General features: G+C 39.6%; 1 protein-coding gene across 1 annotated transcript in view; it reads left to right on the top strand.

Moving 5' to 3' along the window:
- COL6A6 (collagen type VI alpha 6 chain) overlaps positions 1 to 24,324 on the top strand; it is a 160,291-nt gene that overhangs the window by 58,450 nt on the left and 77,517 nt on the right. Inside the window, exons 6-13 of the mRNA XM_061194691.1 lie at positions 393 to 950; positions 3,942 to 4,517; positions 6,348 to 6,917; positions 14,140 to 14,483; positions 14,567 to 14,645; positions 19,323 to 19,477; positions 22,171 to 22,263; positions 23,753 to 23,806. Coding sequence (XP_061050674.1) covers positions 393 to 950; positions 3,942 to 4,517; positions 6,348 to 6,917; positions 14,140 to 14,483; positions 14,567 to 14,645; positions 19,323 to 19,477; positions 22,171 to 22,263; positions 23,753 to 23,806 — 2,429 coding nt within the window. The remainder of the gene's footprint in view (positions 1 to 392; positions 951 to 3,941; positions 4,518 to 6,347; positions 6,918 to 14,139; positions 14,484 to 14,566; positions 14,646 to 19,322; positions 19,478 to 22,170; positions 22,264 to 23,752; positions 23,807 to 24,324) is intronic.

The raw sequence follows: 24,324 nt of genomic DNA, 5'->3' as shown, positions 1-24,324 counted from the left end.
GGAATAGTTGGCAATGTCTAGAGACATTTTTGGTGGTCATAATTGGGGCAGCACTACTGGCATCTAACAGGTAGAGGGCAGGGATACTGCTAAACATCCTACAGTATCCTACAGTGCATGGATTGCCCTCCACAATACAAATTTTCCAGCCCACAATGTCAGTAGTTCTGAGGTTGAGAAACCCTGAGTTACATATTAAAGCAAATTTCTAAATAACAAAGAGAATAGGCTCCCTCTCATTGCCTTCAATGCATTATTTACCTGATAACAGCCCTTACCAAGTACATGCTTAACTTACATATAGAATTATTTGTGGTTTGGGTTTTCCTGTTCACTCTTAATCTTTTTACACGAAGCCAACTTGAATAACCCATCTCCTTTCTCTTGTGTAGCCTGCAAAGAGATGAAGGCCGACATCATGTTTCTGGTGGACAGTTCTGGCAGTATAGGACTTGAAAACTTCATCAAAATGAAAACATTTATGAAAAACCTGGTGAGCAAATCTCAGATTGGGGCAGATAGGGTGCAAATCGGTGTAGTCCAGTTCAGTGACATCAATAAGGAGGAGTTTCAGCTCAACAGATATATGTCCCAGGGGGAAATTTCAGATGCAATAGACCGAATGGCTCACATTGGAGAAACTACCTTGACCGGTAGCGCCCTGACCTTCGTGTCTCAGTACTTCAGCCCTGCCAAGGGGGCCCGGCCCAACGTCAGGAAGTTCCTCATCCTCATCACGGACGGTGAGGCTCAGGACATAGTCAAGGACCCAGCAGTGGCACTTCGGCAAGAAGGCATAATTATCTACTCCGTGGGGGTGTTTGGCTCCAATGTCACCCAGCTTGAGGAGATCAGTGGGAGGCCAGAGATGGTTTTTTATGTTAAGAATTTTGACATTCTGCAACACATTGAAGACGACCTTGTTTTTGGAATATGCAGCCCCCGTGAAGGTAAGCATGGACATATTCACTATAGGGGGATTATCCAAATGCCACACATACATGTTAGTCGTTGTTTCTTGAACTAAGCAGACTACTATTTGAACATTGTATCCTAGTGGCTTTTGACCTGCTTATAGAAATGAAAGTTTCCTCAACAGAACTGTTAAATTAAACAGTAAGGAACAATTCTGATTCACCTAGATTCTTTCCCTTTTGTAGACAAAGCACTAGGGTGATGAATCCTCCATTTAAGGAAAATAGTATCATACCGGATTTTAGGTCTGGTTCCCTAGAAGCAGAAGCTGAGTCAGGGGTTCTTGTGGAAGTGATTTATTTATTTATTTATCTATTGCTTTTCCTTTTTTAAAAATTTTATTGAAGTATAGTTGATTTACAATGTCGTGTTAGTTTCAGGTGTACAGCAAAGTGATTCAGTTATACATACATACATATATATGTTCTTTTTCAGTTTCTTTTCCCATATAGGTTATTATAAAATATTGAGTATAGTTCCCTGTGCTATACCGTAGGTCCTTGTTGGTTATCTATTTTATATATAGTAGTGCGTATATTTAATCCCAACCTCCTAATTTATCCCTTTCCCCCCTCCTCTCCTTTGGTGACCATAAGTTTGTTTTCTGTCTCTGAGTTTGTTTTGTAAATAAGTTCATTTGTATCTTTTTCTTTTTAGATTCCACGTATAAGTGATATCATATTATATTTGTCTTTCTCTGTCTGGCTTACTTCACTTAGTATGATAATCTCTAGGTCCATCCATGTTGCTGCAAATGGTATTATTTCATTCTTTTTATGGCTGAGTAATATTCCATTATATATATGGACATTTAGGTTGTTCCTTGCCTCAACTATTGTAAACAGTGCTACTATGAACATTGGGGTGCATGTATCTTTTCGAATTATGGTTACCTCTGGATTTATGCCCAGGAGTGGGATTGCAGCATCATACGGTAGCTCTATTTTTAGTTTTTTAAGGACTCTCCATACTGTTCTCCATAGTGGCTTCACCAATTTACATTGCCACCAACAATGTAGGAGGGTTCCCTTTTCTCCACACCTCTCCAGCATTCATTATTTGTAGACTTTTTGATTTATTGAGGAGGTGTTTTCAGAAGAGAAGTAAGGAAGGCAGCACAGGGCATGGGTAAGAGTTAAGCAAGGAGGTGGTCTCAGCTGGAGTCCAGCTTCAGCCTCATCCCACGGGGAACACTGGAGCATGAATTACATCACAGAGTCAGTTCCACCTTGAGGCAGGGGCCCAGCCTTGTATAATCTGAGTTTGGGGGCTACATGTGGTCTGCTGAGACAGGCGATAGAGGGATATAACCTCCTGGGCAAGGTGTCTCCTCTTTGACCTAACATCCACTATACATGTTTGTTCATTTTACAATTTTTAAAAATCAATACTTACATAAAATGAGATAATCTTTGTAAAAACATGTTGATATTTATTAAATCCTATAAAGGAGGAATATAATATATGAACTTGAGCAATGGATGCTTCCAAGGAAATAAGTAGGGTAGTCACCAACATGTTCCTAGGAGACTGCAGAGTAAGGGAAGTGATAAAACGTAGGTTCAGCAGAAATAAGGGACCGATTTATACTGCGACCCATGGGACTTGACGACAGGGGCATTCTGAAAAACCTCTATGAAGGAGATGGATCTTAATGGAATTTTGAAGGGAAAGAGAGACATTGTTCTGTTGTTCAAATAACAGTTCTGGTCAACCCCCACTGGAAGTCTTGGTGACTGCGGTCTATGTTTTGTGGCAAGAGGAATACACCTGGATTGCATGTCCTGGTAACTCCACCCAGAACAAATCTGACCTTTTTGAAGGGTGCCAGCACTGAGCAGTCTACCCCCCAGACCCCTGGGTAATCCAAGCAGGTGCCCTGGGCAGCCGAAGGCCAGAGGGACATAGTTTCTTCTTGTGTGGACCCAGACTTTCTGGAGAATTTGGTTACGGCTCTGTACACATGGCCTCTAGTTAGGGGGGAAGTGCATTGGCTTTAGGATTTGCAACAGCCCTACCACGGAGCAATAAAGTGGCTGTCAAGGAAGGGAATGTGGTGAGCCTTGGAGGGGGTGGGGGGAATCTTCTCACAATTCCATTTCTCCAGAATGGATGAGTTAACATTTGGAACACACCTTCCTAAGGCCTGTAGAGAGATGGTGCTACATAGAGACTAAATCATTCACCATCTTACAATTCCACTTCTCCAGAATGAGTGAGTTGGAGTTTGGAACTCTGTACCTTGAGTTAGAATGTGATACACACATGGACTAATTGGGTCTTTCCTGCTTTACTTTTCCATGGCATTGACTCCACATTTAAAAAGTTAACGAGAAGTCATGCTAGGACCACTTGGTTGGGCCAAGTGTGAAATAGGCTTATTTTTATGACGAGGCCCAATCATGAAAACAGATAATGTCTTAAGAAAGTCAAAAAGGGAGAAAATGTAACCATGAAAAGTTAATCATGAAAAAATATACAGTGTTGCCAAATTCATTTTCATCTGGCCATTTCCCCAAGGTTCATCTTAAGAACAAAATCTCATGATTCCTGTGGCTTAAAATAAATAAATAAATTAGTGTAAACGAAAGCACATGTTGAAGGTACCACTTACACAGGAAAATTTCCTCGGAAATTTGAATTTTTTTTTTTTTTTTGGTCCAAAAGCACTTGACATGTTTATCCCTGATGATCCTGTGACCCACCTTCCCACCCCCTTCCCAACCCCTGCAGTAGGCTTCACATCACATCTGCCTTGTCCTAAAAGCCACCTACATGAGCATTACTATGTACTGGCAGCACAAATGCATGTGTGTTGTGTCTGTTGTCCAGGGAGTGGACATTCCAATGTACAGCTTGATCCTATGGAGAGGAGACCCTGGCATTTAAAAAACAGGTGGGGTAGGGGAGTCCTGCATGATGTGCAAGCTAATCTCATCCAGTTTTCCTTTCTCCTCCTCCTTCAGAATGCAAGCGCATTGAAGTTTTAGACATTGTGTTTGTAATTGACAACTCTGGCAGCATTGACCATGATGAGTATAATATCATGAAGGACTTCATGATTGACTTGGTGAAAAAAGCTGATGTGGACAAGAATCATGTCCGGTTTGGGGCTCTGAAGTACGCGGATGACCCAGAGGTGCTGTTTTATCTGGATAAGCTTGGCACAAAGTGGGAGGTGATCTCGGAGCTCCAAAATGACCAGCCCATGGGGGGCAACACTTACACCGCCAAGGCCCTGGGCTTCTCAGACCACATGTTCACTGAAGCCCGGGGCAGCCGCCTGCACAAGGGGGTCCCCCAGGTCCTCATCGTAATCACCGATGGGGAATCCCATGATGCCGATAAGCTCAATGCCACAGCCAAGGCCTTGCGGGACAAGGGCATCCTTGTCCTGGCCGTGGGGATCGCTGGTGCCAACCCCGTGGAGCTGCTGGCCATGGCAGGATCGAGTGACAAGTACTTCTTCGTGGAAACTTTCGGAGGCCTGAAGGGGATATTTTCAGATGTGTCCGCCAGTGTGTGTAACTCTTCAAAAGTAGGTAAGATTCGTCCATTAAGTTTTTAATTATCAGCAGAGGTCCAAATAAGGGAGAAACCAAAGAGAAAGGGCACTGAGGCTTCTGCAGAAGTTCCCACATTGTGGAATCTCAGGTTGGAAAGACCTCAAGAATGTTTCATTTGGCCTTCCACAACATTCCCACTCACTTCTGCCTAAACTCTTCCAATGATGGAAAATTCGCCACTTCGAACAGGCTTTATTTATTGGAACACAAATGTGTTTACATGCACTTTCACCTGCTAGTTCTTCTTCCTGTTCTTTACACAAGAAATCAAATCCCTCTCTTCCTAAGAACCAGCGACCACTGCTAGAAGTCCTCTCTCCTCCATTCTGGAAGTCCCCTGTGCCTTCACCCGTTTCTGTTATGGCACAAGCTCATTTGCAATATGGAGCCCAATGTTAAGCACTCGGTTTTAGCCTCAGATGTTTCCAGAGAAGAGTGTGAGCAGGACTTCTTTTGCCCTGGATGCTGTGTTTCTATTCTAGCAGGTGGAAATTGCATTGCTGTATGTATGTATGTATGCATTCATTCATTCATTCAGCTGCCACTTTACACTTTTGTTTCAAAGGGAGACTGTGGTTTATTAAAATTCCTTAGTATTTCTATTAGGATGTGCTTTACTAAAAATAGCAAGTATTTTTTATTAGGTGAATTAATATTAATCAAGGATTTCAATATCTTGGTGCAGTTCCTTTTAAAATTTATTTAACTTTCCTGTTTTTCATATGCCTTGCCTCCTGAGAAGGCAGCTACTGTCTTTTTCTTTCACAAAACTAACAAAATCCATCTGGATCTCACTGAAAACTGGGATGAATCTCTTACTTTCTGTTGGCCAATGTCTAAAAATCAATCTGCCCTTTTCAAGTCCACTGTAGAAGTTGAAATTGAATTTTTATACTGAAAGTTTTCCCTTGGGCACTGAAACAAAGGAATTTAATGAACTAACCAATTCCCGAAGGATCTGTTTACCCTATATTTTATCTCTTCCTTGCTTATCTCTGCTACAGGAATCTTAGACACCTTTAACATTTCCTGAGGTTAAAATGAGAATTAATAAAGTTAGTTCAATGGTGAGCTCTCTGGGGAATTCAAGGAAATGATAATGCTTTCCAGAAGACTAAGGAACACACATGAGCTCGTGCCAAGCATAACTCATTCACTGGCAACGGCCTTTCACATTCTTTTTGTTAATTTGCTGTGTTAAGACAAGGGAAGCCTCTCTAAACCACAGTGCATTGTTCAAAAACATTTTTCTCAAGTAGACATTTTTGCCTGTATACACCAAAAAGTGGGCTGATTAAGAAACAAACTGACTAGATAATAGTCTGGAAGTCATGATTCTCAAAGCTCAATTTGCCCTAAGAAACTAGAAAAGCGCTTATTGGCTCAACTGGCCAGCAAGGCCAAGCCAATAATACAGACCATCTCTCTCTTGTTTGCATCCCTAAATGGAGGTGTGTTTTTTCTTGCTATGCTGCTACTGTCACTGAGCTTTCTGGAAGAGTTAAAGCTAGATTGCAGGTGAGAACAATATTTCTGTGGCACCACACCCATTTCTCTGACATCTCAGTGTGAGACCAAACGGAAAAGCCAAGAGAAGCCTAAAAGGACGTGGGAATTGTATATGCCTCATGCTGCCTTTATGACCAATTGTTTGTTTTTGTTTCCTCTCCAATTAATGGGACCACAGGGTGGCTTAAGCTAAGAAACCACCTTCAGAAATAGCATTTTTCTGTAGCTGGAAACGTTTGACTTCTGCTGGGTTAGAGAAAGAATAAAAATCTGATTTTGTTGCTGTGTACTTTGTAGATTGTGAAATTGAAAAAGTAGACCTAGTGTTCCTCATGGATGGTTCGAATAGCATTCATCCAGATGACTTCAAGAAGATGAAGAAATTCTTGGCATCTGTCGTTCAAGACTTCGATGTCAGTGTCAACAGAGTGCGTATAGGAGCTGCCCAGTTCAGCCACACCTACCGGCCAGAGTTTCCACTGGGAACTTTCATCGGCAAAAAGGAGATCTCCTTTCAGATTGAAAACATCCAGCAGATCTTTGGATACACGTACATTGGCTCTGCTCTCCGGCAGGTAGGGCACTACTTCCAGCCGGACATGGGCAGCCGGATCAACACAGGTACCCCGCAGGTGCTGCTGGTCCTCACAGATGGCCAGTCCCAAGATGAAGTGGCTCAGGCCGCCGAAGAGCTGAGACACAAAGGGATCAACATTTACTCTGTGGGCATAGGGGATGTGGATGACCAGCAGCTCATTCAGATCACCGGGACCGCCGATAAAAAACTGACAGTTCACAACTTCGACGAACTGAAAAAGGTCAAGAAGAGGATCGTTCGCAACATCTGTACCTCGGGGGGTGAGAGCAGTGAGTATTGAAATTGTCCTTCGTGTTTGTTCCTTCCCTGGGGCTGGTGGGAAAATGTAGATTTGTGCCTCTGGATTTCAAATGAAACTTTTCACTGTTATCAAGTATTTTTTGTGACTTGTGGATTAAGAAAGGATATTGGAGAGACTCTGTCCTTTTTTCTCCCCGTCTCCTGGGAGTACATGCCCCCTCTGGGAATGGGAATGCTTCAGCTTCCGAAGGTGTGAGGAGAAGGCCGTTGTTTACACTCTGGTTGGTTTCAGAGGCTGCGGAATGTGTCCCAAAGAAATGAACTATTTGACAGACTTGGGTTGCCTGGCAACGGGGCTGCCAAGTGCTGCCACAGGTAGGGAGGGAACATCCGTAGAGGTTTAGAGCTTTGTTATGAAACTTCACTGCAGAAGTTGGTAAATATCTTCTTAAAAATTAGCACATTTTGACATTTTTCCAATAGAGGAAAGAAAGGTCTTCAAGGATAAATAACTGTTTCTATTTTTATAAAAGTTCTGACTGGGTTAGCTGTGATTCTGTATAACTACCTGTGGATTATAACTAACCCTGGATTTCCACCCGGGAGAGGAAGGCTACACGGTTGCTAAGAGGCAGCTCTGGAAATGGTCAGTTAACTGGGCTGCAAATCCCCACTCCATGGCCATTTTTTCTTGGACAAGTGGCTTAACTTTTCTAAGTTTAAAATTTTCTCCTCTGTAAAATGTGAATGACAGAACACCTAGTTCAGAAGATCATTGTGAAGATGAAATGAGAAAATGCATATGTAACGTTACTTTGAATAAGCATGACACCTGGGATGCCATTATAAAGTTACTTCACTTTTGTCTACCGTTGACCCATTCAGTTTATTCATGGGGGTCAGCTCTTCCCTTGCCCTCAGTCACTTTCAGGAAATAAGTGAACCTCTTCTTGGTGATGAATATGTCCATCCCCGTGGAACTATTCAAACTCCACGCTCCATGAAGTTTACTGCGCTTTCCCTGCCACAGGCCACTCACCATGACAGAAGCGACTACACACAGTTGGCATTTTATCCATTGTTCCCCACCTCCCACTTCTGCCCCCTTCTCCCAGGCCCTGCCCTCTTCTTACTGACCATGGTTTCTGGCCTCTCCAGAATGGGCTGGGGAAGGGAGAGGAGCCAAAGAGATTCAGGAAAGTTCCTACTTGATGGTGCTTTTCAGGACTTCATTTTCTCAGTAACCCATGTCTAAAGCTGGGCCCATTCATGAATGTTTCAACGACTTCCCCTCCTGCCCCCCACCCCCTCCACCCCCACCAAAGCACATTTGTCAGGGCATCGCTGTCTCTCCACCATAGCTCCCTTAAGGACGGTGAGCATCTCTCAATTCCAGATGTTCCCTTATGCCTTTCTCAGCCTCTGGGCATCTAGTGATGCCTCCAGCTTTATCTGCTGCCAGCTCTTTGCCCCTCCAGGTGGCCTTCTTGGATGGGAGATCAGAGGAGCCCAACACAGCTCTTTCTTACATGCAGCCATATCACCTCCATGGGAAACAATTATATGTCAATTTCCCCAGTAAATACTGGAAGTTCCAGCCCCCCAGTGTGGGTGCCTCTCCTTTGCAGAGAGCAGCGTGCCATCGTGTCTCATTCTTTAGAATTTCTAGGCTGTGTCATCTCCAAGTTACCTCTCAAATCTCCTCTCTCTTGACTTAAAGAGGACGTTACCTCCTCTCCTTGTGTGTGTGTGTGCTTGCGGGGAAAGACCTCATGGCACACCAACCATCCTCTCCAAAAGTGCTCCTCTAAACTCCAAGCTCAAACCTTTTATGAGATCCAGTGTGTGAGCCAAAGGTTAAGAGTCCTGTCATTGGTCAGGAACTATTGCCTTTGTAAATCCCACTCTACTTTCCCCCCATACTTTGGAATGTGCCTGGTGACCTCAGCCAAACCTTCCACATGACTTTCCGTTTTCACATGAAATACCCATTTCCAATTATTAGGCAGAAAATGATCCCAGAACCATCTAGTCTGTCCTAGAGAGGGTGAAAGAAAACCATGTGGAAAATCAAAACAGCAGTCATGAATGTATAAATAAATAAATGAACAAATAAGGAAAGTACCCTATAAAGATAAACTTGAAGTGATTACTGTAGCAAACAAGAATGTGTGAGACCTTTGTAGCCAAGCCTGGGCTGAGGACTAATGAGGCTAGAGTGATAAAGCTGATAGAGCTTCAAAAGGCTGTGCAGACATAGCAGAGGATACTAGCTCCTCTTAAACGATAAACCCCTAAATCAAGGAAATCAGACAGTAGCTTGGTGTGTCTCAAAGCAAACCAGATTCAGAGCCTGAACATCAGCTTTGCTTCTTATTAAAATATGCACCACTTTGGAGAGGTCACTAGCCTTTCTTACTTTTCTCGTTTGTGCAGTTAAATCATCTCTGTTTCTCTGATTGTACTTAGGATTCAATTTATGGGAAAGGATGGTCAGCTGCATGGAGATATGAGGGAAGAATCAGTATTTCTTGTGCATCTGTGTAGGCTCAAGCATTTTAAAGTGTTTTAAATGCATTATCTCATTAAACTCCCAAACCCTCTGTGGTTTGGTTTCATTCCCATTTATAAATGAGAAACTGGGGCTCTAAGGAATATTGGTAACCTGACCCAGATCATACAGGAGGCAACAAAGTAAGCAAATTTTGAAATCTAGGTCTGTCTGATTCCAACCCATTTGTGGGTTGTTAAATAAGCTGCCAGTTCTCTTGATATAATTGCTGTCTAGGTTATCTGATGCTTACATTATAAGTGACGTGCTTCAACAATTAATAGCTGAAACTTATTAAGACATCATGGGTTTATATCTCAAAAGCTGCTGCTCCCTAAGGAAGCCACTCGCTGCTAAGCTGTCACTTCCGACAGCACAATCTAACACTTGTAACCTGCATGATCTGGCATCACTAGACACCCTGGAGGTGGTGAAATAAGGTCGTTCAGCGTAGGAGCTCCAGACAGGCCTGGATCTGATTCCCACATGCGAGATCCACCATAATAACTATGAGACCTCGGGCCAGCTTCTCTAAGTCACAGCTTCCCCTTCTGCAAAATGAGAATTAGAAGCATTTCTACTTATTCTGTGTTTCATAAGGACACGTGAGGAATGCATGGGAAGTGTGTATAAATGTTCAGCATGTCTTGGTAACTCTCACAGCGTATTACAGAGGGTATCTTGAAGTGATCTCATTAATACAGGTACATGGAGTGATGGGGTAGTTTAGTTCACAGAAGGACAGTGTACCAAGAGTTCCTTGGTTCAGGAGCTTTAATAGTTTAGCAACATTTCAGAGCCATATTCCAATTTAATGCCTCAACATGCATCAAATTCCCCTAAACAACTAAACTCCAAAGTCTGTTTTCTTATCTTCATTCATGCTTATTCTGATTTTTCTTGGAGTCTGCCTATTCTGACCACCCAAAGGAGACCCCAGGCAGTGTTCAGGATATGGACTTGCTGCCTTTTCTGGTGTGAAGCCGTGACTGGGTAGCAAAAGAATCGAGAGTACCTCTCATCTTTTGCATCATCATGGAAGATGAGTCAAAAAGGAGATTCAGCAAAAGGCCAGTCTGATGAAGATGAAGTAGACACACCCTCAGGAACTGACTCAAGGAATGTGGGAAATATAAGGAAAAAATAGATGGTCATTTCCAACTTTTCTTGACAAGACTCTCTTTATGTTCCTGTCTTAATAGCGTTCTCTAGAAAGCAGAGCTTAAAGCACAGTTTATGTGCTAAAACTCCAGTGGGAGTACAGTCCCAGGGAAGTAAGAGTGAGTGGAGGGAAGTGATACAGGAAAGAGAAAAGTACATACAAGATGTACATTACCAAGCTAGCTATAGCTTTTGAGAAAGCATCACTGGTACATTGGTCCTGCAGAACATCACCCAGGGAAGCCTCAGAACCACTGCACAGACCAGCCCCAAGGGGAATAAAGGCCGGTTATCGGCCGGTTCCTTCCTATCTACTGCCTCTCACTGGTCAGAGTTCACCCCATGGAGACTTACTCTCCCACCCTACTGCATCGCGCTACCAGCCCTTTGGAAAACCAGATATGGGACCAGCAGTGCGTTGTATCTGTGGCTGAAGTAGTGGAAGGGGCCAGAGCTCCCGTGAGTTCAGTTGGGTTGGACATGGGCACCAGAGTCATTGAGGACCTACAGCAGTGAGAATGATGGAGGCCATGTCAAAGCCTGCCCACCCCCCATAGTGTGGGAGACCCAGTGATGGCGGCTGCCGAGGCTCTCCAGTGGACAAATGTCCAACTCCTGGGTGTGTGTGTGGCCGGGGCCGGGGGAGGGGGAGGGCAGAAGCAATCTGGGAGGTATATAAACTAGGTCTTGACCTATCTATATTTTCTAGATCATTCTATCTCTTTTTTTCATCTAAGATATCCCCTTCTTTCAAATCTCCAAAGAAATTTTTCTCTTATCCCAGGTAATAACAGTCAACAGCCCGACTTTGCCCTTTTCTCAAAAATCGTTTGAGAAAAGGGCAAAAATCTCAAAAATCTGTCCTCTAATCTTATAAATATACCCTACCATCTTGACAGTATTTCTTTCTTTTCTTAAAAATTTTATTGAAGTATAGTTGCTTTACAATGTTGTGTTAATTTCTGCTATACAGCAAAGTGATTCAGTTATACATACATATATATATATATTCTTTTTCATATTCTTTTCCATTATGGTTTATTACAGGACATTGAATATAGTTCCCTGTGCTGTACAGTAGGTCCTTGTTGTTTATCTACTTTATATATAGTAGTTTGTATCTGCTAATCCAATTTATCCCTCCCCTATCCCCTTCCCCCTTTGGTAACCATAAGTTTGTTCTCTGTGTCTGTGAGTCTGTTTCATAAATATGTTCATTTGTTTGACAGTATTTCTTAATACTAAAAATCTGCCATCATTAACTCCAATTAAGGACTTTCTTTATAAGTCAGATAATTAAAATCAGCTTTGGGGTTTAGCAGGAGACCATTACTATCTAGTTCAATCCTTTTTTTTTCTGTTCTTCTGTATTTTTATTTTGAAATATATAATCTTCTTATTTTTATAGACAAGAAAATTAATGCCCGGAGAGGTTAAGAGATTTGGCAGAAGTTATTTGGTAGTAACACAGCAGTGACCTGTACAGGACTAAAATTAAACTCTGCCTCCCCAATCCAGGGTTCCACACTGCTATTTGGCAAATTCTCAGAGTACTAGTTTACTTGTGTTTATCACCCTCTGTAGGCAGTCCCATGGATTACCTTCTTAGTTTCCCTTTCATTTATTACCCTCTTTTGATTCCCACTCCTGCTATTCTATTGATACTACAATCCTTCATTATTTCTCTTTGGAAATCCACTTTTAACCTTCTTCCTAGCCCACTTCCAAAATCATCCCTGCCTCTTCAAAGGCCTCTTAATTTGAGGGCAGATGTCCTGCAGAGTCTGCAAGGCCATTCCATGATTTGCATGGCCGACTCTCTCTAATTGTATGTACTTGTAGACATATGACTGCCACCTCTGGACTTGTTCCCCAAATTCCATTCCTTTGATCACATTATCATGGACTCATTTGTCAATTTGAATTAGTTAAATAAACACCAGGAACTTGTTTACTAGAGTTTATAATCTCAGTAAACTAGACGAAAAGTTAAAACACTTTATTTTTAAAGGGGACAGTTCCCAGGAACACTCAATGACATTTTGGCATATTTGCCAATGTTTGTTTTTTCACAAGAGACAGTTTTCCTTGAAGGCAGTAATGTGTTTTGGTAAATGAATGGTTTTCTGTTCAGGGATTAAAACAATGTTCATCCAAGAGTGAAACTTTCAATCTCAAAATAGAAATGAAAGGATATAGATTTAAGAGGAAGTTTGGAAAGGACATATTCGAGTGCTTCCTTCTGACTAGTTTCTTTCTTTTTATCTCACTTTCTGAATATTGGAGAAGACATTTTCCAATTAAGTACAGTAAAATAAGAAAACTCACCTTTCAGATGTTTTGGTGACTTTGATTTACCTCGAATGTCATGGTGAAAATTGATTATCAAATAAGGTTTCTTCTCCCTCACCCAACTCTTTTATCATTAAAAGTGAATCAAGTTCCTGTCCCTTGTTTTAAGAACTGAAACTGATATTTTGGTTTCAAAGACTTGCAAATGCCCAACTGACCAGTGTGTCTGGAAGGCGGGCGTTTGTCTACACAACAAATATCTGAAAAACTGCTTCTCTAAATAATGCAAATTAAAAATAAACATCCCTATGCCTTATTTTACCAAGCAAGCTGTGTGTGTGTGGAAGTTGCTGGAAAAGGTTGAAGTTTCTAGTCAACCTAAAAGTTCTTGAAAAAAGAGTATATATGTCATAGGATTTTACCCTTCTCATTATCTTCCTGTTAGGAGGTTCAGCTTAAAATTTCAAGCCCTTGTAGTTTCTCCAGTGCTTAAATGTCTCTAGAGTTAGTAAGGATGAGAGCAAAGCACTTTAAACGCAATGCTCTCTAAGTATTTCTTCAACTCCAAAATAGCAGTGGCTTTGGCTTCCTGAGTGGCTGAGCTCTGAACACAAAGCCTTCTTTGACATGGTTGAATATGGGTAATTCGGTACCCAGTTTCTTCACTTGAAGGACTCCAACCAAGCAAGATCTCAAAGGATCTCACGGAGTCTCTATTTTTCTTTTTACTTTTTCTTTTCTGAGTGGATGTTAGGAGACAAAAAGAGGAATCAAAGATTCTTTTCAGAAAGATAAATCATCAAAATCATTCCTTTAGGAGTCTTTTGTGATTTATTTTTTCTAAATTACTTTCTCTATTCAAATGTTTTTATATTTCCCTTATAATTATAATTTAATATTTGTTGAATGACCTCAGTTATAAATAGCATGATTTTCCTATTTTAGACTGTTAACATTTCCACAAACTATTTCAGCTATTTAAGTTCTCTGGACACAATGGACACAATGAAATCTTTCAGAACTTCATTATAGATTTTATAGATGGTAAACAAAACATTTTTTTATGAAAAAAAAGTGAAAGAGTGATTCTGAGCCTCTTCCATTATTCACTCATGCTCTTTCTTTTTTCCCAACTTTATAACTGGGACAGAAACAAGAATTCCAAGTCCTGTGATTCAGACATGACATCCTAGTCAAATAAAGCTATTTGTTAGTCTAATAAGATATGCTTTTCCCTTGAATCCTAGATTGCTTTGTGGACATTGTGGTGGGATTTGACATCTCAACTCAGCAGAATGGGCAGACTTTGCTTGAAGGTCAGCCTTGGATGGAAACTTACCTTCCAGACATCTTACGTGCCATCAGTTCCCTCGGTGGGGTAAGCTGTGAGGTGGGCACGGAGACTCAGGTTAGTGTGGCTTTTCAAGTGACCAATGCCATGGAAATATATTCCCCCAAGTTTGAGATCTACAGTGAAAACATACTGAACAGCTTGAAGGATGTAACAGTTAAAAGACCATCTCTTCTCAACACAAACCTTTTGAGTTCTCTGTGGGGTGCATTTCAGAATAAATCAGCTGCTCGGGGAAAGGTAACTTGGTTTTATTTTATTTATTGGCCTTTGGTGCAATGACTTCCTTTTTACTCATTTTTCTTTTTTGAATACTTTCCTAGGTGGTTCTCTTATTTTCAGATGGATTGGATGATGATGTTGAAAAACTTGAACAAAAATCTGATGAACTTAGAAAAGAAGGTACCAAGCCTGGGGAGGACTGGGAAAGGAGTGTTGATGAACTTTATAATCTCAAAACTCATTTCTAACTCTTACATTTCCAGACACTCAAATAGCACTGAATTTGCCAGCCTCTCCACTCTGGATGCACTTGGCAGAGCAAATGAGTTCTCACAGCATTTTGGCATCTACTTTTTCCTCTCCCCATATGAAACAGCACTGAATACAGTGTCCTATCCTTTCTCTCATATTACTTTATTTCTTCTTCCTAACCTTTCCTGGAGGATGTTCCGGTCTCCCTTGCCCTGCATTATCTAATATTGCTATGTCTTTAGTGTCAGCAGAAGTGAGCCATGTATATTTCTCCTTGACTAAGGAACGGGAGAGTTGGATTATTTTCTTCTGAGAGTTGGATTATTTTCTTCTAACACTCTTAAAGTTTCCAGAGTTACAAGCAGTGTTGGACAAGTTTACTCATGTTTCGGGACTTCATAATCAGTTCCTTCCTTCAGATAACAGATGGACCAACTATGGTGTTTATGAGTTTGTAAAGCTCTGGCACCAGGCTTTCGGCTTTAGAAAACAATGCCCATTCTGACTCATTGTCAGTTCATACTAAAATATGGATCAGTGGAAGAAAAACACATTCACATGTTCCGGTTTGACTGAAAATAGAAATACTTTTTTATAAGTGGATGTAATTGGTACTCCACCCAGACCCCTTTACAGACAGGTTCCCCCATCCTCCAGCTGCTAACACATTACCCACAGGTTCCCCTTTCTCTGAAGAACTGCCCTTTGCCAGTGGGAGCCACCTTACCTGGAATGTTACTCCCCATCCCACCCCTGGGCAGCAGGTAGAGTACAGAGACTTGGACCTTTGCCTCAAAGTGGCGCCAGTTGTGTAGTGTAACTCATGCTCCAGAGTTCCCAAGGGATCAGGATGAAGCTAGATGTTAGCTGAAACACTGTCTTGCTCAGATCCTTCCCCAGTCCTACACTGCTTACCTTTTGCCCCTTTCTTTCAGAGAGTGCTTCCTCAATAAATTGTGTGTGTCCAAATTGTTATCTCAGGCTCTGCTTCTAGGGAATTTAGCCTAAGACATTTGTCTCCCAGGTTAACTATTAGAGGCTGATTAGATTTTGTCTTTTCTGTCTCGTTCTCTTTCCTCCATCTTAAACAAATTGCTGAATTCACTGAATTCACAACTGAAGAGTAAGGATTTTTATTTTATTTACTAAATCTGCTTCTCTTTATTCTGTCAAGTCTTGGCCATTTTTCCTGATCTGAGGTGGAGATATTAATGAAGACTGAGAACAGGACCCTAGAGTGGGTGGGTAGGGTTTTTTCAATTTCAGCTTTTCTTTCATGGGGGAAAGATGTTTCTCTTGCAGACAACATCAGAGTTTTCTCCAGGAAGTTTCTCTCAGAACACCCAGATTTCTAAGACCAATCTTCTTTCTTCCAACTCCCAAGGAAAAACTAGTAAATGAGTTTCAACTTCAGAAGCTAGATTTTGAATATCCTCAGAAATTTAGAATCTTTTTTCAATATTCAAAAATCAATTATATTTCCAAATGCTAATGAAAAACTGGAAAACAAAATTTAAAAAGCCATTTACAATGTACACACAACGTGAAATACCAAGGTATACATTAAACAAAATATACTTGTTTGTCTGCTGAAAATTACTAAGCAATGATAAAAAGACTCAATATGGTTAAATTTCAATTCTCTCCAAACAAATCTATAGATTCAATTAAATCACAGTCAAAATCATAGCAGGATATTTGTTAATATAGAAAAGCTGGTTCAAAATGTATGTGGAAATGCAAAGGAGCCAAAATAGCCAAAACAACTTTGAAAAAGAGGCAAAAGTTGGAAGACTCACACTAGCTACAATCTTTGAAAGGGAAAGGTAGAGGGGTGTGGGTCATAATGTTCTTTGAAAAGTGTCGAATGTCTTTTAATAGGAACAAAGAGCACCTCTGGTTCTGGCTTCCCTTATTTAAATATAGATGATTTCAGTTGATGCTGGGCCCTATGATCTGTTAACCCAGGAGAGCCTCCCTAACTTGAGGCCCAGAATCTATACATGTAAACTGTGCCATCACCGTGGAACAAGAGGAGACCAGGAGAAAAGTATCCTCAATGATGGATATCACTTTAATCCATGTGGATTGGGGTATGAATCAGTTTCTTCATTTTAAAAAATCCAGTACTCTAGAATCTTCTCAGTGATTCTTTATTCTCCCAATTTTTGAAATCTTTTCTTCTTAATTCATTTTTTAGGAATTGAAGACACTGTATTTAAGATCATATGACTCATGTACTGGATGAGTCTGAAAGGATCAAGTCCTCCATCCTGAGAAAAGCAGTTACAAATTATAGTTAATGCATATTTTCTGCAAATAAACAATCCCATGGTTCTAATAACTCTTAAACTTTTACATTTCCTGGAACTTATAAGAAAAATCAGATGTGAGATCTTTTTCCCTTATAGATAGACCCACTGGCATGCCTTATTTTGATCATTAAATGCCAGTTGATGAACTCAGCATTCCTCATTGCCTCTCCCAGCCCTCATCACTCTTCTCCCCATCCTTCTCACTCTTGGAAGAGTGACAAGCTGTCTTTGTTTGCTTGAGACAAGCCAGAGACTGTCAGCACTAAAACCAGGAAAGTTCTGGCAAACCAGGACAAGTTGGTCACCTTACTCTTTGGTGATTCTTCCTTTATTCTACTTCAGCAACCACACTGTTTGTATCTCGTAGAACTTGAGCCTCCCCACTCTGTCCCTGAAACTGTGTTCTCTTCAATCTCTTCGTCCTCTCAGAGTCATATAAGAAGGCACTCTTAACTCTGCCAAGTCCTTGAACATTCTTTATCTATTCTGGGTCATTGGTTTTTAAGTCCCATCCAAAGAATTCTTCACCTATCCCTAATAAAATGAGAAAAGTTATGCTAATATAGTCATGTTTTCATAAAACTAAATTTATTCAACTTTAGGACTGCTCTTTATGATTATGTCCTTAGTACATTTTTGTTATTAAAATGTACTTTGAGTGTAGGCTTTGGAGTCAGGCTGTCTGGGGAAAACCTTTGCTTGTTTGTAAAATAGAGCTATAATCGCACTTATCTATAACATTGTGCCTGTATCTTACAAATAAGATAATGCATGTAAAGTACTCAGGCAACTTCCAGGCACATAGTAATTATTAATAAACAAGAGCACAGTTGTTGCTATGGTTACCTCCACCCTAATGATTGCCAGGTTTACTACTATCATCATTTAATGTCCTTATTTTGCAAAATAAGTCAACCCTTTGTTAGTCTCTAAAAGTTTTATTTGAAATTTACCGTCTCTTGTACCTATAATTCCAACTGGATTGTCATTTAGAGCTATGCTTCTCAAACTTTAATGTGCATATGAATCACCTGGGGATTTTATTAAAATACAGATTCTGATTCTGTGGGTCTAGGGAGGGGCCTGAGATTCTGCACTTCTGATAAGCTTCTGGGTGAAAGCAGTGCTGCTGCTCCAAGGATCTCCCATTCACGTGGCAAAAATTTAGAACACTTACTTTCTTGACATATGAATTCCTCTGTGCTTTAGCATGCTCTATGGACTCTTTATTATTATTATTATTATTATTGAAGTATAGTTGATTTAAAATGTGTTAGTCTCTGGTGTACAGCAAAGTGATTTAGATATATATAGATACAGATATATAGATATATTCTTTTCCAGATTCTTTTCCATCATTGTTTATTACAGAGTATTAGATATAATTCCCTGTGCTATACAGTAGGACCTTGATGTTTATCTATTTTATATATAGAAGTTTTTATCTGCTAATCCCAATCTCCTAATTTATCCCTCCCCCACCCCCTTTCCCCTTTGGTAACTGTAAATTTGTTTTCTATGTCTGTGAGTCTGTTTCTCTTTTGTAAATAAGTTCATTTGTGTCATATTTTAGATTCCACATATAAGTGATATCATATGGTATTTGTCTTTCTCTTTCTGACTTCACTTAGTATGATAATCTCTAGGTCCATCCATGTTGCTGCAAATGGCATTACTTCATTCTTTTTTATGGCTGAATAATATTCCACTGTATATATATATATACCACATCTTCTTTATATCCATTCATCTGTTGATGGATATTTACGTTGCTTCCATGTCTTCGCTATTGTGAATAGTGCTGCTATGAACATTGGGGTGCATATACCTTTTTGAATTAGAGTTTTCTCCAGATATATGCCCAGAAGTGGGATTGTTGGATCATACGGTAGCTCTATTTTTAGTTTTTTGAGGAAACTCCATACTGTTTTCCATAGTGGCTGCATCAATGTACATTCCAACCAACAACGTAGGAGGGTTCCCTTTTCTCTGTGGACTCTTTTAAACTCACTATCTTACTTCATATCATCAGAGGACTCAAGGATCTGTTATAATTTATTATATAAATTATTCTCCAATTTAGTTTGTTTTGAAAAATGGAATTCCTTTTGTTCTCTGATGATGGTCTTGTCACTTGTCAGTTTTACAGTGTGTGGTTGGGGGAAGTGGACAGTAAAATGAGTGTTCCTCTTGCAACTGGTTTCCTGGAATAACAACTTAGATACATATGCAAAAAGATTAAAGTAACCAAACTCCCCTCACCTGGAGAATTGTCAACTGTGTTGGCTAGGCCTGAATGCCCTCATCACAGTTGCTCTGGATGGAGCCACCAATTCCAATGACCTGGCTGACCTTCTCTACATTGAATTTGGGAAAGGATTTGAGTACAGGACACAGCTCACTCTTGGGATGAGGGATCTTGGGAGCCGACTCTCAAAGCACCTGGTAAGTTATTCAGAAAAAGCTGGTGAGTTTAAACTTTCTATTTGTTTTGTATATAGGCTTCATATTTAGGCTTATGAATTTGAACTAATTTTGTTCATTTGGGAGTGAAGTCAGGCTTTTCTGATTTCGTGCAAAGCCCAAATAAGAGGGTGTTTTGAAAGAAATGTAATATAGTAGAGAGATGTCAAAGCATGTTTCTTTTTGTTGTTGTTATTTATTTATTGAAATATAATTTATGTACAATGTCATATTAATTTCAGGTTACAGCAAAGTGATTCAGTTATATATATATATATTCTTTTCAGATTCTTTTCCCTTATAGGTTATTACAAAGTATTGAGTATAGTTCCCTGTGCTATACAGTAGGTCCTTGTTGGTTATCTATTTTATATATAGTATGTATATGTTAATCTCAAACTCATAATTTATCCTTCCCCCCCACTTTCCCCTTTGGTAACTATAAGTTTGTTTCCTATGTCTGAAAACATGTTTAATTTATATGCTTGGCAAAAAAAAAAAAAGAAGAAGAAGAAGAAGAAACTAAATAGCACCTACAATCCTGCCCAAATTACAGTCAATAAACATAAGCGCCCAAGAGTGTCTGACCAGTAAGGGTGACTCGGCTGCTCCTTCAGCCAGCCAGTTTTCACGTCCCTTGCAGATCCTAGGTGCCATGACTCACCACACTGAATATCATTCTGCTGTTTAAGATGTGTGTTTTCTATATAAAATAGATACCTAATAAGAACCTGCTGTATAGCGCAGGGAACTCTACTCTGAAGATTCTTTTCTATGGGAAAAGAATCTTAAAAAGAATGGATATATGTATATGTATAACTGATTCACTTTGCTGTACACCTGAAACTAACACAACATTGTATGTAAATCAACTATACTCCAATAAAAATTAAAAAAAAAAAAAAAAAGATGTGTGTTTTCTCTGCAACATGGCCTGTGAACGAGAGCCGAATCCATTGAGAGTTCAACTAAGAAAAGAGCATCTCATCCAATCTTGGAAGAAAAACTAGTGATGTGATGATAGACCTCCCGTGATGTACTTTAGAATGGAAAGTTTTTTAAAGGTTGTCTTGACTGACAGAGATTTTTGCTTTATGGAGATTTTTGCTTTATGATCCATTTTTAGAACCTAACACCTAGATAAGATGCATCGCAATCCTGTTTCTTTCAGAAATGTACAAGAATTCAACTAGCTTGGTGAAATGTTACCAAGATATCTATCACTACTTTCACCTTTAGTGAATGGCTGATAATTTGTAATTTGCTTATAATTTATAAAATCTGTAATCAGCATATCAAGACACTTTCCAATAAGGTGCTAGCTCCTGCTACTTTCTGCCTATAGAGTTTGTATATAGATATGTGAACAGTGTGTTCAGTGTAGTAATTATGTAAAAATAATTACTTAGAGAATTTGGAAGTTTTGTTGTAATTCCTTTCTACATGGGAAGACGGTGTCTACTTTACAAAAAAATTTTTTGTGTCTACTACTCTTTGAAATGTGTAATTTCAAATTGGTAATTCATAGAGGGAGGAAGTTATTTTCAAACAAGCCTATCACTTTTTAGATATCACATAAATGCAACACTGTATAAGAAAATTTTAATTTTAGAAATTACAGTTTTAATGTTAATAGTAAAAGAGTTGATGCTGTAGGGTTTTAGTGATGCAAAGAATATTGATAACATCTAACATGAAATCACAGAATCCATTTTGTTGTTATTTGGTTTCACACATTTCAAGTTTTATTGGGTTTTCTGAGGTTTTCAGGGGAAAAAACAGAGTTTTCTAATGTCAGAAAAGAAACATTATATAATAAGAAACAATTAAAGAGGGGAAGTTGCTAAGTGGTTATAACAAAAGATTTTCATTTTTCATCACACTAGAATTTTGATGGGAAACTTCTCAACACAAAGATTGATTCTACCCCACTAAGGCAAAGCATAGTATTTATTTCAAGCAGAATTTTCCTAAAAATAAATCTTGTGGGTTAATTGTAAAAATGCAATGGAATATGTCAATTTTTTAGGGGATGACTAACTAGGTGCAGGATGAAATTCACTCAAATTTTTTTGCCAAAAAAACATTTTTTTTGGCCTGACTATAAAATGTGACCAGAGTATAACATCTCTTCACGTGCCCACCCTCTACAGCAAGTGCTTCTGAAATGTTGAACATGTAATTTGTCCCACACAAACTGTTCTGGAAGTGTTGACCATTGAACTCCATGCCAAGCAGTGTGACATTGAACACTGTCTATATCCTCCAGCATACAAAGATTTCACAAAACAGGAAAAGGAGAAAACAGCATGTATTCATTTTACTGAACAAAATATTAGGGGCAGAATTATATAGGGTAATTAACAATACCGTGGTCAGTGCTGGGATGATGTGGGCACAGGAGATCTCATTAATAAATCAGTGTGCAATGAATTGGGCATGGCTAAACTGATGCCTTTTTGAGAGCACAAAACGTCTTTGAGTTGATTCTGAATTCCTTGTATGGTGCAGATCACAGAAGGAAAGATGGAAGGTAAAGAATGTCTCCTGCATCCTCTCCAGAGCACTGTCACTTGAGTGGTGAACAGCCTTCTCAGATCATATCCCTGAGCTTGTGTGGTGTGTGATTTGGGAAGCGATGCCACCAAATGTAATGTATTCCTACCCTTCCCAAGGTCAGTGTTGCAGAAAGGACATGCTGCTGTTTATTCTGCAAGTGCATTGGAGGAGATGGCACAGTGGGAGACCCTGGACCAGCAGGGAAAAAGGTGATTTTAGTTACGATCATGGCTTACTTTATTTGAATACAATATGTTTTTCAGATCCAAGTTTAGGTAGAAATAAGGGATGTTTTTAGCTTCTAGGTAGAAGCTCCTCTTCTTATGTGTCATACTCGTCTTCTTACCGTACTCCTCTTATATGTCAAATTTGATAGCTTTTTCTTGGCTTTCTAAATTGGATACTTTTAAAAACCTTTCTATACAAGTATCAAGAGAAAAACTGCAGAGATCATTGATTATCCAGTGTTCTGGCAGTGATGACCATGATGCAGAAAAACAAACTGTGGTCTCTCATGTTGAATAATGAAAACCTCCTGAATACTGACGAGTTATTTCAATTTCCACTTTTAATGGAAGCAGAGTAATTTAAATCAAGTAGGAAATAGGTTGTGCAGTCTGCTGAAAAGCTAGATCAGATCACCCGGTCATAGCAAGAGACACTAAGATGTTTCATTCAGCTGTAGCCAGACCAAAATGTTGCCAAGTAAAACAGGCCAGGCATAAAAACGATAACTAACAACAGATTTGTGTATTTCCTAACCCAAAGAAGTTGATGTATCCTTATGTAAAAATATGATTTGGGGCTTGAGGAAATGTTCAAATATGTATAAACATACTATGGGTGTGTTTAACAATTTCAATACTGCTTATTTACATGTGTGTTTGATTTTTGAATAATTTATAGATAGCACTATAACTTTCAAATCACCATGGCTGTCTCTCTGAAGAAAGTTTTTGGACTAATTATTTCCTGAATGCTTTGATTTCATGTAAAGAGAATGATAGAATTTTAAAAATTTTTATTTATCTATTTATTTAATATTTATTTATTTATTTGTTTGCACCGGGTCTTAGTTGCGGCAGGCGGGCTCCTTAGCTGTGGCATGCGGACTCTTAGTTGCGACATGCATGTGGGATCTAGTTCCCTGACCAGGGATCAAACCCGGGCCCCCCTACATTGGGAGCAAGCAATCTTACCCACTGCACCAACAGGGAAGTCCCAAGAATGGTAGAACTTTTTTTAAACAGGTCTCAGAAAAAAAAACTAGAAAGAAATGTGTGTGGTCTATTTTATGTGTAGCATAAATCCTCAAAAAGAACTTTTTAATGAAAAGAGGATAATTCTAGTCTGTCAGATGCAAATATAGCTGTATTCATTTGAATGTTTGTCTAGAAAAAAAAAACTCCAGCTCTATATATAACACCTGAGAGAGTTATGGAAAATATTATGATTCACACACACACACACACACACACACACAAACACACACACCCTTGAGTTATCTGGATACTTGTCTCAAAATTCCATTTATTTTTATGTGTATAAATGCAACTTAGGTTGTGGAGGGGGAACCGTTTTTTTCAAACTCATACTATTCTACATAAAGTAAAACTGTAAAGTTGAAGAATTTTGCTTGATTACCTCTGGTTTTTGGTCTATGGAGTGCTAACGTATCCTTCCTTTCCTTATTTCCAGGGACCCCCAGGTTTTAAAGGCAGTGATGGCTACCAGGGAGAGGAGGGCATTGCCGTAAGTCAAGGTTTTTTCCAGCTCCATTTATTCCTAAGAACATATCTACAGTATGAAATCATTTGTGTCAATTCAGAAGGAAGCAAGAAAAGTCAAGTTCTAAGGATTCGTAGGCAAAGTCTGAGGTCTTTTAATCTTCATCAGGCTTCTGGTGGTCACGAGTGTTTTATTAACCTACTGTCTCCTCTTTGACTATCCACCAACATTGTATAATAAACTCAATGCAAAAGTTATCTTTTTCACTGAGGGAGTCAAATCACTGCCATTTCCCCCTTTCTGATCCATTTTGCATGAGTAAACCAACTCACCACACTGCTTATCAAAGACTTCGCTCTTTCTTTCATCTGTTCATCCATCTGTCTTTCCTTCCTTCCTTCCTTCCATCCATCCATTTAACAAGTGTATATTAAACATCTTACAATTTACCACATTATTTATCAAAGACCTCACTCATAAATGCACTCATCATTCATTTAACAAATATATATTAAGGTGCCTTACCATGTGCCAGGCACAGT

The sequence above is a fragment of the Eubalaena glacialis genome, chromosome 6 (assembly GCF_028564815.1).
Source record: "Eubalaena glacialis isolate mEubGla1 chromosome 6, mEubGla1.1.hap2.+ XY, whole genome shotgun sequence".
NCBI lineage: Eukaryota > Metazoa > Chordata > Mammalia > Artiodactyla > Balaenidae > Eubalaena > Eubalaena glacialis.
The sequence above is the reverse complement of the archived record's forward strand: the minus strand, read 5'-3'. Positions and strand labels throughout refer to the sequence as shown.